The sequence below is a fragment of the Equus caballus genome, chromosome 15 (assembly GCF_041296265.1).
Source record: "Equus caballus isolate H_3958 breed thoroughbred chromosome 15, TB-T2T, whole genome shotgun sequence".
Lineage (NCBI taxonomy): Eukaryota > Metazoa > Chordata > Mammalia > Perissodactyla > Equidae > Equus > Equus caballus.
In genome coordinates this window covers 24,516,424-24,533,707 of record NC_091698.1, presented here as the reverse complement: position 1 = coordinate 24,533,707, position 17,284 = coordinate 24,516,424, and the positions used below count along the sequence as shown (strand labels likewise).

At 39.7% G+C, this 17,284-nt stretch overlaps 1 protein-coding gene and 1 long non-coding RNA gene across 2 annotated transcripts in view; both read right to left on the bottom strand.

The window, feature by feature from the left end:
* Positions 1–8,333, bottom strand: part of LOC138917813 (uncharacterized) — a 38,156-nt gene extending 29,823 nt beyond the window's left edge. Inside the window, exon 1 of the long non-coding RNA XR_011426284.1 lies at positions 7,991–8,333. This is a non-coding gene — a long non-coding RNA (uncharacterized lncRNA). The remainder of the gene's footprint in view (positions 1–7,990) is intronic.
* Positions 8,334–16,646: 8,313 nt separating this feature from the next.
* LONRF2 (LON peptidase N-terminal domain and ring finger 2) overlaps positions 16,647–17,284 on the bottom strand; it is a 42,603-nt gene continuing 41,965 nt past the window's right edge. The window contains 1 exon segment of the mRNA XM_023618553.2: positions 16,647–16,970. Within this exon segment, the coding sequence (XP_023474321.2) occupies positions 16,776–16,970 (195 nt within the window). The 3' untranslated portion in view covers positions 16,647–16,775.

Here is a 17,284-nt window from a genome sequence, read left to right as displayed (position 1 = left end):
ACATTGACCTCAGCTAACAGAGCTGTATGGGCACTATGCTGCTGTGCGCTCCCCGGAACCAGAGATGGACCCCACTCATCTGGCACCCAGACAGCTACCTTCAAGTGATAGTCTTACACCAAGGCCAGTCTGAAAAGGCTGCAAGAGGTGATGTCTCTCTCATGTGTTCAGACATTGACACAGAGTCACTAGAAACCCAAAAAGCAAGACAAAATGACATCACAAAAGGGACGCAATCATTTTCCAGCAACTGATCCCAAAGAAGTGGAACTCTGCAAGTTATCCGAAAAAGAACTCAAAATAACTATTTTAAAGAAGTTCCATGAAATTCAAGAGAACACAGTGAGTCAACTGTATCAACTCAGGAAAACAACACATGCACAAAACACGAAGTTCAACAAAGTCTTAGAATCATAAAAAAGAACCAAACAGAAACTCTGGAGGTGAAGAATACAATGAATGAAATGAAAAGTGCAAGAGAGAGCTTCAACAACAGGCTGCATGAGCAGAAGAAAGAATTCATGAATTTAACGACAGCATTTTTGTTTGTTTGTTTGTTTAAAGATTGGCACTTGAGCTAACATCTGTCATCAATCTTCATTTTTCCCTCCTTCTTCTCCCCCATGTACCTTCAGTACATAACTTTATATTCTAGTTGCCAGTGTCTCCAGTTGTGCTATGTGGGACACCACCTCAGCATGGCCTGATGAGCAATGCCATGTCTGTGCCCAGGATATAAACTGGCGAAACCCCGGGACACCGAAATGGAGTGCATGAACTTAACCACTTAGCCATGGGGCCAGTCCAAGACAGATTGTTAACACCATACAATAAAAGGCAAAAAGAATTATGAATGAAAAAGAGTGAAGAAAACCTATGTGAACTACGGTGCACCATCAAGCGAAAAAATATTCACATTATGAGTGTCAAAGAAGGAGAAGAAAGGGACAGAAAATCATTTAAAGTAATAATATGGATGAAAACTTGCAAAAATCTGGGGAGACATATGGATCATCCAGGTATATGAAACCCAATGGTCCCCAAACAGATTTAACTCAAGAAGATCTTTACTGAGACACATTATAATGAAACTCTCAAAATCCAAAGACAAAGACAGACTTTTGAGAGCAGCAAAAGAGAAAAAAGACTCAACACACATAATGGAACCCAACACGGCGACTTCTTAGCAGAAAGCTTGCAGACCGGGAGAGAGTGGAATGACACAGTCCAAGTGCTCAAAGAAAAACTGCCACCCAAGAATACTCCATCCTGCAAAGCTGTCCTTCAGAAGACGGGGAGAGATGAAGACTTTTCCAGACAAACAAAAGCTGAGGGATTTATCATCAATAGACCACCCTTACAAGAAATGGTAAAGGGAGTTCTTCACACTGAAATGAAAGGACACTAAGTAGTAACATGCAAACTTACGAAAGTATAAAACTCACTGGTAAAGCTAAATACATACTGTAGTCCCTCCTCATGTGTGGTTTTGCTTTCTGCAGTTTCAGTTACCCATGGCCTGAAGATAAAATGAAAAATTCCAGGGGCCAGGGATGGAAAAATTCCAGCAGTGAAATCTGCACACTCTGCTCTGGTGGCCCCGGGTTTGCCAGTTTGGATCCCAGGTGATGGACCTACGCACTGCTTACCAAGCCATGCTGTGGCTGGCATCCCACATACAAAATAGAGGAAGATGGGCACAGTTGTTAGCTCAGGGCCAATCTTCACCCCCTGCCAAAAAAATTCCAGAAATAAACAATTTGTAAGGTTTAAATTGCACACTGTTCTGAGTAGTGAGACAAATTCTTGTGCCGTCCAACTCTGTCCCACCTGAAATTCAGAAGAAGGAAAAAGAAATTCATACTAGTTTTGCTGTTGTGCCTCAAACTACAAAAGGTACAGCGACACTGAATGATAAATGCTTAGTTAAGATGGAAGAGACATTAAATTTATGGGTGGAAGACATGAACATAAAATGTGTGCCGACTGACAACAAAGTGTTGCACCAGAAAGCACTGAGCCCATGCGAAGGCTTCAGCAACAAGTCCCCTGAAACGAGTGACACCTAGCCACTTACCACAAGTAAGGGATGGTTACGCAGATTCAGGAAAAGGTTTAGAGTGAAAAACATAAAAATTATTAGAGAGGCTGCTTCTGTCAATGAAGAAGCTGCTGCCACATTTCCAGCAGAGCTGAAGAAATTAATTAAGGAGAAAGAATACCATTGAAAGCAAGTCTTCAATTGTGATAAAACTAGGCTCCTCTGGAAGAAGATGCCAGTAGAATCTACATTCATAAAAATATAAAGGAGGCATCAACGGCATAAAACATGGACTGACAGATTAACTCTAGTACTATGTGGCAACACTGTGGGGCATATGACAAAGCCAGGTGTAGCGTACACAGTGGAGAACTCGTGCACTCTAAAAAGCAAAATTATCTGCCTGTGTTCTGGCAATATAATCAGAAAATGTGGGTGACAGCCATCTCATTTATGAAATTGTTCCACCAACGCTTCATCCCAGCAGTGAAAACAACACTTGGAAGAAGAGGGTTGGAATTTAAAGTTCTATTAATAATAGACAATGCACCTGGCCATCCCAAATCTGTTTGCTACGAAAATTAAAACGTTGAGGTTCTATTTTTACCTCCAAACACAACCTCATTGTTTTAGCCCCTTGACCAGGGCACCATTTGGTTTGTCAAGGCCACATAACTTGCCTAGTATTTGATCGCATTCAATCAGCAATTGATGTAGACCATAATCTGGATATAGTGCAGTGCTGGAAATCATTCATTACTGCTGATTCAGTGACATTCATGAAAGCTGTAACGGATGAATTAAAATCAGAAACTGTAAATGCCTCCTGGAAAAACATATGGAGTGAAGTCATCAATTATTTGAAAAGCTTCCCAGGCATCAACAGAGAAGTTAGGAAAATCATTCATGCAGCAAGAAGTTAGTGGAGAGGGAATTGCTGACGTGCTTGATGAAGAAGTGGAAGAACACACTGAAGGCCATCGAGAATTATTAACAAATGAGGAATGGGAAGAATTTGTTGAGTCATCTGCAAAGGAAGAGAAGAATGAAGAAGAAACTGAAGCAGAACCAGCAACAGGGATGTTACCGAAATTGCTGAAGTTTTCCAATTGTACAGACATTAAAGGATAAAACTATGGAATATGATTCTCAGATGTAATGCAGCATTAAAGTCACCCACATGATCACCGAAGGATTACCACCTCTGCAGCAACACTTCGATGAGTCAAAAAGAAAGAGATGACAGTTTCCAATTACAATGTTCTTCCAAAAGATTTTGCAAAACAAACTTGCAACTATCAATGATCCCCAACCACCCACACTGTCTGCTCCTGACATCCAACCATAGTCATCATCAGGGCCTGACGAGCCTCGTTCTGAGGTATTGTCAGAAGGCCAATACCAGCCTAACACTACATCACATTGCCTACGTCTTTCACCTCATCACAGAGGCACTGTATCATCTCACATCATCCCAAGAACAAGGGTGAGTACAGTACAATAAGACACTTTGACAGAGAGACCATAGTCACATAACTTTTATCAACTATTATGATTATTGTTAGTAATCTCTTACTGTGCCTCATTTATAAATTAAACTTTATCACAGGTATGTATGCATAGAGAAACACAGTAGGAGAGACATCAGCAACATGGTGGAGTGAGCTGTTCCCATTGTCTCTTCCCCTTCAAACTACAACTAAATGGACATTCACTGATAAGCAGAAGATACCCACACAGTACATCAGGGTGGCTGAGAGACCTGTACAACTATACATCTGAAGGGGGATGGACTACTCCCAGGAGGGTGGTGGAGACAGATGAGCCCTCTCCAGCCCCCTGGCAGCCCTGTACACGCTCGCAACTGCTCTTCTGGCACTGAAGTGCCCATAACACCACTGTGGCCCCAGGGGTGGCAGCATGCCTTCGCACAACTGCATGAACAAGTGACAGCAGCCCTGAGCAACCGTGTGATCACTTTCCTGTCTGGTGGGAGGGCCCAGAGTACTTTCACATTCCCAGGGAGTGGCCCAGGCTCGGACAGAGTAGGGAGGTCACGCCCACCAAGCACAATGGCTGGTGCAACCTAGGAGATGGCAGTAGATCTGCAGGCCCAGGGGAATGAGCTCCCAGCTGCTGTGAATACCCATAGTACTGCTGCGGCCCCGAGGGGAGGAGTACATCTCAGCAGGACTGTGGGAACAGGTGGCCGCAGGCCTGAGCCCCCAAGTGATGGCTTTCTTGTCCAGTGGGAGAGCCCACAGTGCTGCCATGGTCCCAGGGAGGGGCTCAACCTTGGACCCAGTGGGGAGGCCATGCCCACCAAGCACAATGGCTGGTGTGACCTAGGAGATGGTGGCAGATCTGCAGGCCCAGGTGGACAAGTTCTCAGCTGCTGTGAATGCCCAGGGTACAACTGCAGCCCTGAAGGGGAGAATGGCATTTTGGCGGGACAGAGGTGGCAGCCTTGAGCCCCCACATGATCACTTTCCCATTTGGTGGGAAAGCCCACAGTGCCACTGCAGTCCCCATGAGTGGACCAGGCTCGGACACCACAGTGGAGAGGGATCGTCACAGGCTCAGAACACACAACTCCTGCCTCCCATTCCAGTGGCAACAAGTGGAATCTATGCTAAGGCACAAATCCCCATCATCAAATAGTATGAAGAGGTATATTAATACTACAGATGATAAGAAAAAAAAGACAAATGCCCAGAAATCAATCCTGAAGGCACAGAAAACTACAATCTAAATGACAGACAATTTAAAATAGCTGTCATAAAAAAACTCAATGAGTAACAAGAGAACTCAGAAAGACGGCACAAAGAAATCAGGAACAAAATTCATGAAGAGAGGGAATTCTTCACAAAACGGCTTGAAACTATAAGGAAAAACCAATCAGAAATGTTGTTGATGAAAAACACAATCAACGAGATAAAGAAAAGCCTGGAGTCCATAAATAACAGAGCTGATATTATGGAGGACAGAATTAACAATTTTGAAGACAGGAATATAGAAATGCTTCAGATGGAGGAGAGAGAACTGAGACTAAAAAGATACGAATAAAATCTCTGAGCAATATCTGACAAATCAGGAGATGCAATATAATGATTGAAGGTATTCTAGAGGGAGAAGAGGGGGCGAAAGGAGCAGAGAGCTTGGTCAAAGAAAGAATAGCTGAGCACTTCCCATACCTGGGGAAGGAGCTGGAATTACATATAAACGAAGCTAATAGAACTCCTAATTACATCAATGTATAAAGTCCTTCTCCAAGGCACCTATTAGGAAAACCAGCAAAAGCAAATGACAAAGAAAAAATATTAAGGGCAGGAAAGCAGAAGAAAATAACCTAAAAAGTTACTCCTGTCAGGCTTTCAGAGGATTTCTCAGCAGAAAACTTAAGAGTCTAGGAGAGGGTGGAAGGATATATTCAAAATTCTGAAAGACAAAACCTTCAGCCATGAATACTCTATCCAGTAAAAATATCCTTCAGATATGATGGAGAAATAAAAACTTCCCCAGATAAACAAAACCTGAGGGAGCTCATCACCACAAGATCCCCCCTTCACAGGAAACGATCAAGAAGGCACTCACAACTGAAAAAAAAGAAAGGGTTTACAAAGCCTAAAGCAAGGAGATAGACACACAGACAAAATCAGAAAATTCTAACTCTCTTTCAGAACAGGTTGGCAAACACGTAATTATGTCATTAAAGATAAAGGGAAGGAAAATATCAAGAATATAATCACTTCATTTTAACCACAAACTCACAACACAAAACGGAATAAGTTATGACAACAACAACTTAGAAGGGGAAGAGGAAAGAGATGGAAACTGCTTACACTAAGGGAACGAGAAGCTATCAGAAAAGAGACTATCTCATCAACAAGATCTTTTATACCAACTTCACAGTAATGACTAAACAGAAAATCAGAACAGAGACACAAATCATAAATAAAGAGAAAACCATCATAGAGCACCACCAAACTCAACTCTCATTCCAAAATACACAGGACAAAAACAAGGGACATACAGAACAACTGGAAAACAGGTGAGTAAATGGCAGCATTGAGCGCTCATGTATCAATAATCACTCTAAAGTTAAACGGACTGAATTCCCCAATCAAAAGACAGAGTGACTCGATGGATTAAAAAACAAGACCCCAAAATATGCTGCCTCCAGGAAACACATCTCAACTCTAAAGACACTCTGAAGGCTTAGAGTGAAGGGATAGAAGACCATACTCCAAGCTACTGGCAAACGGAAGAAAGGAGGTGTTGCTACACCTATATCAGACAAAGCAGACTTCAAGATAAAAAAAAGACAATGAGAGACAAAGGGGGCAGTATACAAATATAAAAGGGAACCCCACCAAGAGGACATAACACTTATAAATATATATGCACCTAACATAGGAGCACCAAAGTACATAAAGCAACTATTAACTGACCTAAAAGGAGATATTAACAGCAACACAATAATAGTAGGCAACCTTAACACCGCACTTTCATCAATGGATAGATCATCCAAACAGAAAGTCAACAAGGAAATAGTGGAACTAAACGAAAAACTACACCAGATGGACTTAGGTATATAGAGAACACTCCATCCAAAATCAGCAGGATATACCTTCTTCTCAAATGGGTACGGAACATTCTCAAAGAGAGACCATTATGTTGGGAAACAGGGCAAGCTTCAATAAATTTAAGAAGACTGAAATCATATGAAGCATCTTTTCAGACCATAATGCTATGAAACTAGAAATCAACTACAAGAAAAACGCTGGGACATGACAAATATGTAGAGACTGACCAACAGGTTACTGAACAGCCAATGAATCATTGATGAAATTAAAGGATAAATAAAAAAACATCTAGAGACAAATGACAATTAAAATACACCAGACCAACACATATGGGATGCAGCAAAAACGTGACTAAGAGGGAAATTCACAGCAATACAGGACCAACTTAACAAACAAGAAAAATCTCAAATAAGCAATCTCAAGGTACACGTAACAGAATTAGAAAAAGAAGAACAATCAAAGCCCCAAGTCAGTAGAAAGAGGGAAATAATAAAAATTACAGCAGAAATAAATGAAATTGAAACCACAAAAACAGTAGAAAGGACCAATGAAACTAAGAGCTGGTTCTTTGAGAAGATAAACAAAACTGACAAGCCCTTAGCCAGACTTACTAAGAAAAAAACAGAGAAGGTTCAAATAAATGAAATTAGAAATGAAAAAGGAGAAATTACAATGGATAACACAGAAATACAAAGGATTATAAGAGAACAAAATGAAAAACTAAATGCCAACAAATGGGACAATCTAGAAGAAATGGATAAATTCTTAGATTTATACAACCTCCCAAAACTGAACCAAGAAGAAATGGAGAATCTGAATAGACCAGTAACAAGTAAAGAGACTGAAACAGTAATCAAAAACTCCCAAAAAATAAAAGTCCAGGACCAGACAGCTTCTCTGGAGAATTCTACCAAACATTCAAAGAAGATTTAGTACCTATCTTTCTCAAACTATTCCAAAAACTTGAAGAAGACAGAACACTTCCTAACACATTTTATGAGGCCAACATCACCCCGATCCCAAAGCCAGACAAGGACAACACAAAGAAGGAAAATTACAGGCCAATATCACCGATGACCATAGATGCAAAAATCCTCAACAAAATATTAGGAAACTGACTACAGGAATATATCAAAAGGATTATCCAAACATACATACATACATACATGATCAAGTGGGATTTATACCAGAGACCCAGGGATGGTTCAGCTTCCACAAATCAATCAATGTGATATACCACATCAACAAAATGAGGAATACAAACCACACGATCATCTCAATAGATGCTGAGGAAGCATTTGACAAGATCCAACATACATTTACGATAAAAAGTCTCAACAAAGTGGGTATGGAAGGAAAGTACCTCAACAGAGGGGGCCAGCCCAGTGGTGCAGCGGTTAAGTTCATAGGTTCCGCTTCTCGGTGGCCCAGGGTTCACCGGTTCAGATTCCAGGTGCGGACATGGCACCGCTCGGCAAAAGCCATGCTGTGGTAGGCGTCCCATGTATAAAGTAGACGAAGACGGGCGTGGATGTTAAGTCAGGGCCAGTCTTCCTCAGAAAAAAGAGCAAGATTGGCAGTAGTTAGCTCAGGGCTAAACTTCCTCAAAAACAAAAAAGAAAGTACCTCAACATAATAAAGTCCATATATGACAAGCCTACAGCCAACATTATGCTCAATGGGGAAAACTGAAAGCCATCCCTCTGAGAGCAGGAACAAGACAAGGGTGCCCACACTTGCCACTCTTACTCAACATAGTACTGGAGGTTTTGGCCAGAGCAATTTGGCAAAAGAAAGAAATAAAAGGAGTCCAAACGGGTAAGGAAGAAGTGAAACTCTGTAGACGACATGATCTTATAGATAGAAAATGCTAAAGAATCCACTGGAAAGCTATTAGAAATAATCAACTACAGCAAAGTTGCTGGGTACAAAATCAACTTTTAAAAATCAGTTGCATTTCTATACTCTAATAACGAACTAACAGAGAGAGAACTTCAGAATACAATCCCGTTTATAATCGCAACAAAAAGACTAAAACGTCTAGGAATAAATTTAACCAAGGAGATGAAAGACTGATACACTGAAAACTCTAAAATGTTATTGAAAGAAATCAAGGATGACAAAGAAATGGAAATATATTCTATGCACACGGATTGGAAGAATAAACATGGTTAAAATGTCCATACTATCTAAAGCAATCAACAGATTCAATGCAATCCCAATCAGAATCCCAGTGACATTCATCACGGAAATAGAAAAACGAATCCTGAAATTCATGGGGGCAACAAAAGACCTCAAATAGCTAAAGCAATTCTGAGAAAAAAGATCAAATCTGGAGGCATCACAATCCCTGACTTTAAAATATACCACAAAGATATAGTAATCAAAACAGCATGGTACTAATAGGAAAACACACACACAGATCAATGGAACAGAATTGAAAGCCCAGAAATAAAACCACACATCTACGGACAGGTAATCTTTAACAAAGGAGCCAAGAACATACACTGGAGAAAGGAAAGTCTCTTCAATAAATCATGTTGGGAAAACTGGAAAGCCACACACAAAGGAATGAAACCAGACCCTTATGTTTCACCACACACAAAAATTAACTCAAAACGGCTCAAAGATAAAGATAAAGGTAAGACGTGAAACCACAGAACTCCTGGAAAAAAATACAGGCAGTACAATCTTTGACATCAGTCTTAAAAAAGTCTTTTCCAATACCATGTCTATTCGGGCAAGGGAAACAAAAGAAAAATAAACAGATGGGACTTCATTAGACTAAAGGGCTTGTGCAAGGCAAAGGAAACCATGAATAAAACGGAAAGACAACCCAACAACTGGGAGAAAGTATTTGCAAATCATATATCCGACAAGGGGTTAATCTCCAAAATAAAGAACCCATACAACTCAACAACAAAAAAGCAAACATGCTCAAAAAATGGGCAGAGGATATGAACAGACATTTTTCCAAAGAAGATTTACAGGTGGCCAACAGGCACGTGAAAAGATGTTCAACATCACTAATTATCAGGGAAATGCAAATCAAAACTACAGTGAGATATCACCTTATACCTGTTAGAATGACTATAATTAGCAAGACGAAAACAACAAATGTTTGAAAGGACGTGGCAAAAGGGAACCTTCATACACTGCTGGTGGGAGTGCAAACTGGTGCAGCCACTATAGGAAACAGTATGGAGATTGCTCAAAAAATTAAAAACAGAAATACAAAATGACTCAGCTATTCCACTACTGGGTCTTTATCCAAAGAACATGAAATCAACAATTCAGAGACTTACGCACCCCTATGTTCACAGCAGCATTATTCACAATAGCCAAGATGTGGAAGAAACCTAAGTGCCCATCCACTGATGAATGGATAAAGAAGATCTGTAAAGAATAGATATATGTACACAACGGAATACTACTCAGCCATAAAAAAGACAAAATTGGGAGCCGGCCCCCTGGCCTAGTGGTTAAGTTCGCACGCTCCACTGCAGGTGGCCCAGTGTTTTGTCAGTTCAAACCCTGGGCACAGACATGGCACCACTCATCGAGCCATGCTGAGGTGGCATCCCACATGCCACAACTAGAAGGACCCACAACTAAGAATATACAACTATGTACTGGGGGTCTTTGGGGAGAAAAAGGAAAAAAAATAAAATCTTTAAAAAAAAAAAAAAAGACAAAACTGTCCCATTTGCAACAGCATAGCTGGAACTTGAGGGTATTATGTTAAGTGAAATAAGCCAGACAGAGAAAGAGAAATACCATATCATTTCACTCATATGTGGAAGACAAACACATGGATGAAGACAACAGATTAGTGGTTACCAGAGGGAAAGGAGGTTGGGGAATGGGCATAAGGGGTAAAGGGGTACATACACATGTGACTGACAAATAATATACACCTGAAATTTCACAATGTTATAAACTATTATGACCTCAATAAAAAAAAAAAAAACCAGTACATATAGGGTTTGGTTCTATTCACAGTTTCAGGAATCCACAGGGGGTCTCGGAATGTATCCCCCATGGATAAGGGGGGACTACTGTAGTCAAATTCAAAATACTCCAATACTGCAATGGTGGTGTGTCAACCACTTTCAACTCTAGCATATAGGTTAAAAGACATAAATACTGAAAATAACTTATAGCTACAATAGTTTGTTAATGGACACATAATATAAAAAGATGTAAATTATGACATCAACAATATAAAATGTGGTGGGGGGCAAGTCAATGTGTAGAATCTCTTATGCAATTAAAGTTAACTAGTTATCAGCTTAAAAGAGACTATCCTAAGTTGTACTACGAAAGCCTCATGGAAATCATAAAGCAAAAACTTACAAGAGATACACTAAAGATAAAGAGAAAGAATCCAAGCATACCACTATAAAAATCATCAATTCAAAAAGAAAGACAACAACAGAAGAAGAAAGAAACAATCAGAGAACAAGTAACAAAATGGTGATAGTCTTTATCTATCAATAATTACCATAAAGGTAAATGGTTTAAATTCTCTAATTAAAAGACACAAAAGTGGCTGAGGATAAAAAAAAAATAAGACCCAACTATACGCTGCCTACAGGGACTAACTTAAGCTGTAAGACAGTCATAGGCTAAAACTGGAGACACGGCAAAGACATTCCATGCAAATGGAAACCAAAAGAGAGTAGGGGTAGCTATACGTAATATACTTATGTATACTTAATATAAGGCAAAATAGAATTTCAGTCAAAAGTTGTAACAAGAGACAAAGGAAGGTCATTATATAAAGACAAAGGAATCAATTCATCAAGAGGATACAACAATTACAAATATATACATATATACATACCCCATATCAGAGCACCTAAATATATTAAATAATTATTAACACATGGGAAGTCAGAAACAGCAATACAATAATGGTAGCAGAGTTCAATACCCTACTTTCAACAACAGATATCACCCAGAGAGAAAATCACTAAGAAAATAATGGACTTGAACTACACCTTATACCAAATTGATCTAACAACATGTACAGAACATGCCATCCAACAGCAGCAAAATATACAGGCATACTTCATTTTATTGCGCTCTGCTTTACTGCACTTCACAGGTGTTGCATTTTTTCACAAAGTGAAGGTTTGTGGCAAGCCTGTATGGAGCAAGTGTGTCTATGGAGCATTTTTCCAACATCTTTTGCTCACTTCGTGTCTCTGTGTCACATTTTGGTAATTCATGCAACATTTCAAACTTTTTCATCATTACTATTATATTTGTTATGGTGACCTTTGATCAGTGATTTCTGATGTTACTATTGTAATTGTTTAGGGGCGCCACAGACCGTGCTCATGTAATACAGTGAACTTAATTGATAAATACTGTGTGTGCTCTGACTGCTCCACTGACCAGTCATTCCTCCATCTCTCTCCCTCTCCTCAGGCCTTCCTATTCCCCAAGACACAACAATACTGAAATTAGGCCAATTAATAACCCTAAAATAGCCTCTAAGTGTTCAACTGAAAGGAAGAGTAACATGTGTCTCACTTTAAATCAAAAGCAAGAAATGATTACGTTTAGTGAGGGAGGTATGTTGAAAGCTGAGATAGGCCAAATGCTAGGCCTTTTGCGTCAAATGGTTAGCTAAGTCGTAAATCCAAAGAAAAAGTTCTTCAAAGAAATTAAAAGTGCTACTTCGATGAACACACAAATGACAAGAAAATGAAACAGCCTTATTGCTGATAGGGAGACAGTTTTAGTGGTCTGGATACAAGATCAAACCAGTCACCACATTTCCTTAAGCCAGAGCCTAGTCCAGAGCAAGGCCCTAACTCTCTTCAATTCTATGAAGGCTGAGGGAGGTGAGGAAGCTGCAGAAGAAAAGTCTAAAGCTAGCAGAGGCTGGTTCATGAGGCTTACGGAAAGAAGCCGTCTCCATAACACAAAAGTGCAAGGCGAAGCAGCAAGCGCTGACGGAGAAGCTGCAGCAAGTTATCCAGAAGATCTGGCGAAGAGAATCATTGAAGGTGGCCACACTAAACAGCAGATTATCAATGTAGACTAAACAGCCTTACGTGAGAAGACGCCATCCAAGCCTTTCACAGCCATTCAAAGGACAGGTTGACTCTCCTGTACGGGGCTAATAACAGCATGTGACTTTAAGTTGAAGCCAAGCTCATTTACCATTCTGGAAATTCTAGGGACCTTAAAATTTACGCTGATTCTGTATGAATTTTAGGATAGTCTTTTCTATTTGTGTAGAAAATTTCATTGAAATTTTGATAGGAATTGCATTTAATCTGTAGATCTCTTTGAGTAGTAAGGATGTTTTAATAATATCAGTTCTTCCAATTCAAGAACACGAGATATCTTTCCATTTATTTGTGTCTTCAGTTTCTTTCATCAGTGTCTTATTTCAGTGTACCGTATAGTTACCTCAAAATCCTCAACAAAAGCCTAGCAAACCAAATTCAAGAGCACACTAAAGCAATCACACACCATGATCAAGAGGGATTTACCCCGGGATGCAAGGATGTACCAACACATGCAAATCAATCAATGTGCTACACCACATTAACAGAATGAAGGATAAAAACCATATGAACACTTCAATAGATGCAAAAAAGCAACTGAGAAAATTCAACATCCTTTCATGACAAAAACTCACAACAAATTAGGTGTACAAGGAATGTTCCTCAACATAACAAAGGCTATATATGACAAGCCCACAGCTACCAGCTAACATCATACTCAACAGTCAAAAGTTAAAGCCTCTCCTCTAAGATTAGGAATAAGATAAGAATGCCCACTCTTGCCACTTTTATTAAAGACAGTACTGGAAGTCCTAGCCATAGCAATTAGGCAAGAAAAAGAAATAAAAGGCACACAAATTGAAAGAAAGAAGTAAAATTATCTGTTCGTAGATTTTATGATCTTAGATACAGAAAACCCAAAGACTTCACTAAAAAATTGTTAAAACTAATAAATGAATTCAGTAAAGTTGCAGGATACAAATCAATAATCAAAAATCTGTTGCATTTCTATGCACTAACAACAAACTATCAGAAAGAGAAATTAAGTAAACAATCCCATTTAGAACTGTACCAAAAACAAATGATAATACCACAGTTCATGGTAATTCTACCATCTCTAACTTTCTTCCTTGATGAGTCAAAAGCCCTGTGGTAAGACGTAAGGTATAGCAAGAATGGAGACACAACTTAGCAAACAGTCTTGGTGTTTTCTGGTTTGGGCAAGGGGGTTAAGAGAAGAAAGGACATCTTTGTGGTCATCAAAATGAGATAATACTTGAAATTTGGTACATGAATCGATTAAAAATTATTGTGGTTGCATGAATAAACCTTAAAATTTTAAATTTATTTTCATTTGCAACTTTAATAAATATTCTTTCAATTCTGAAGATGGGGACTCATAGGGGATGTGATACCCTAAAATCTCATGGGCTTTCAGAATCCTGCCTGTCAGGACATCAGCTGCATTTCAAAGACACAGGCACGGATGGAATGATGAGTGAAGCCTCTCAGGAGAGTAAGTGGAAAAATACCGAACAGTGTACTGTATTCAAGAAAAATCACTCCCCGCATTGTTATACTCTAAGTAGATTCTGTTTTTATTCTCATGTAACTAGAGCATTCATGTTGGAACATTTTCAGTAAAATCAAATTGCAATGATCTGACTTTGACCCAGAGATTACATTATTTTCTGAGAAATCCTTAGAAACGAGATCTCCATGATAGAAAATAGGTGTAGGAGAGGAGAAAGGGGATTGTTCTGCTTTAGCTCAATTTGTAGCAAACTGGAGTTGGGGTTTCTTTCTTTTTTTAAGTTTGTAAAAGGAAGCTTCTTTCATAATATGTCTCAGGATATTATTTCCTTGGTGGGACTTCCTGATAAATAATGTAACCTAAGTGCTCAGGAAGTACCAATCCACTCCAGCTTTGTACTCTGTGGAGGGGTGGAGCTGGACCGAGCACGAAGCGATCACAGTCAGTTCCCTTTGGTGTCAATAAATAAAAACAACAAAAACTTCTGTTGCTCTAGTCCACATCACTACTATTCAACAGGCTTTACGTACGAACACTCAGAATGAGAAGACGACTCAGACAGAGGCAGAAAGAATCAGGAAGAGATAACAAGGGTTCTGGTTAAAAAACCGTCTGAGTTATGACATTTAAGGAGTGAGGGTGAGAAAGCAACAGCATCGATTGTTACGGGGAAAGCCCAAATACTGTGAGCACAGAAACCTAACTTGAGGAAGGATCTTGCAGAAATTTGATCACATTCTGGTTATCAGACACCCCCAAATAGAAATACAATGATACAGTTTTAAAGTAGAAAAAGACAGAGCATGGTCAATTCATACCCATTTTCATGACCATTTCTGAAAAGGCCTCCTGGCATACTAGATACAGTTTTGTTTTCTTTTAAATGATCAGGTTAGATTAAAGTGCCTAAGAAAGTTGAACACTATTGTTAATGCATGGATTAATAAAACCTTTTAGAAACCACTTGGACAAATTGCCTTTAAACCATGTACAAGATGAGATGTGAGATTCACAGTAAGTGAAGCACTGGGAACATCTGACTGGAAAATTCTTTCACATTTTCTCTTTATGACTAAGTTCCACTAGCAGTGTTTTCTAACTCCCATGACGAAACTGAGTTTTAGCTACTGAAAACTCCTACAATTAAAAACAAATACTATTAGAAAGTCTTTTCAATAAAATGCTTGATAGGTCAAGAAACCACTAACGTTTAGTATTCTGAAATACATCTTTTAAAACTCAAAATCATACACCTTGAATGAAGAAAGCAAAACTTACAGCTGCGATTTGCTCTCCAGTCTGGTCCTTACCATCTTTCATTTAAGAACATCCACGTCACAGGCCAAGAAGCCAACTGAAAGCGCCGGCTGCTTAGGCCAGTGAGAACGGTTCAGTATCTCAGGGTCAAATGGTTATTCCAATCAATGTGACCAATGCGCATTAGGTTGGAAGTGAAAGGTATTGTTCTTTAATAGATGACACCTGCTCTATCACTGTAACACTGCAAAAAAACAAAGATAACTTCTCGGTTCGTGTTGGAGAAAAGCTTGAATGTTTACATCCCCTACCAGCCTCGCTCTCCTTGAATATTCTCCTGGTATGTTTCCCTGGAACAGACAGATTCCCATTTCATAGCAGCTTTTAATGTCATCATGTATTAGTGGATGGGTGGGGAACTCAAATTTACCGATGGGCCTAATTTCTAATGCGAATCCTAGCAGAAAGATGAAAAGATTCCTAAATGCTTAGTATCCATTGAATCAATGCCACAGGGTTATGCTTTCAATGGGCTCTTTGCACTAGTTTGGTCATATGTTTGACATCCCAATGCATGTAGTTTTAACTCACTTTTGCTCACTCTTGATTGAGTGTGTATAAATATACATCCTCAAATAAACTACACTGTTCTCAGATTTTTCTATGTCCAAGGTACACTTTCTTGCATTTTGACATTCACTTGATTACAACATGAAATTTACAACATCTGAACTACTGCAGGACACAAAACATAGTTCTATCGAGTAGCGACTACTTCTCAGGTAACACCTAAGTTCAGCTCCTGCACTGGACAATGGTTTGATCTCTCAATTTCACAGACAACTTCACAGTGACACACAAAACCTAAGCACATTTTCGGTTAGCCTGTGCTCTGAGAAATCTGAATCCAGATAAAAACGTGGTTTCCCCCTTACTGTCTGGCCACTGAAGCATGCTGTTCCCATCTGGTGTAGCAAAGTACTTTACAAGAAAGGAGTCCTTCTTTCTTGCAAAACCCAAACCATTTGCAAACCATCTGTGATGTCCATGCTGTGTCAGCACACCAGAAGCATCTGCTTCAAAGAGATTTTCTTACGTTGCTTTCCAACCATGGGCTCCATTCAAACTTTAGGCTAACCTTGTGCAGAGTGAGATTCCACCAGGCACAGACTTTTAACTTTTGAGTAGGAGTCAATATTTGCTAAATGTTCCATTTTGTAACTCTATCAACAAGCATTTCACAAAGCGCAATGAATGGGATGCTGCTCGTCCATGCCTCGCATCCTCAGGAAAGTACAAGGGGTTCTGGAAACCCTGACAGAGAGAGAAAATCAATTATTTCTCCCCCGGCTATTAATCAGCTCTTGCCGACTATTTATCTTACGTGTGATGATGACTAATATTCTCCGAACGGCAAGCAGACGCTCTTTAAGCGAGGTCATGCCAAATATAGCCAGCTGAGCCTTGCGTTCCAACGGCAACACTGCCAGGATCCACCAGGACCAAGCAGGACCACTAGGATTACTCTGCAAAAGAAAGGAAAAGAAACCACAAAATTATCGCCTAAAATACAAGCCTACCCCTCCAACACTGTCTTTTGTTTCACCAACAGACATATGAGCAAGAATTGAGTGCCACCTCCTAAGTTAGGTTTACTTCACAACTCATTCAGCCCTCGAAACACACAGTTTACTCTTATGCTACACATCTAAGTGGGGGGAACTCACAAAAGGGCTGCAAAGAGAAGTATCTTTCAATGCAGAACCCCAGCTGAGAACCAGGGAGGGGGGACTCTGGAGTCACCATGGTTTAGAGTGAGGTAGATTCTACTGAAAGATTA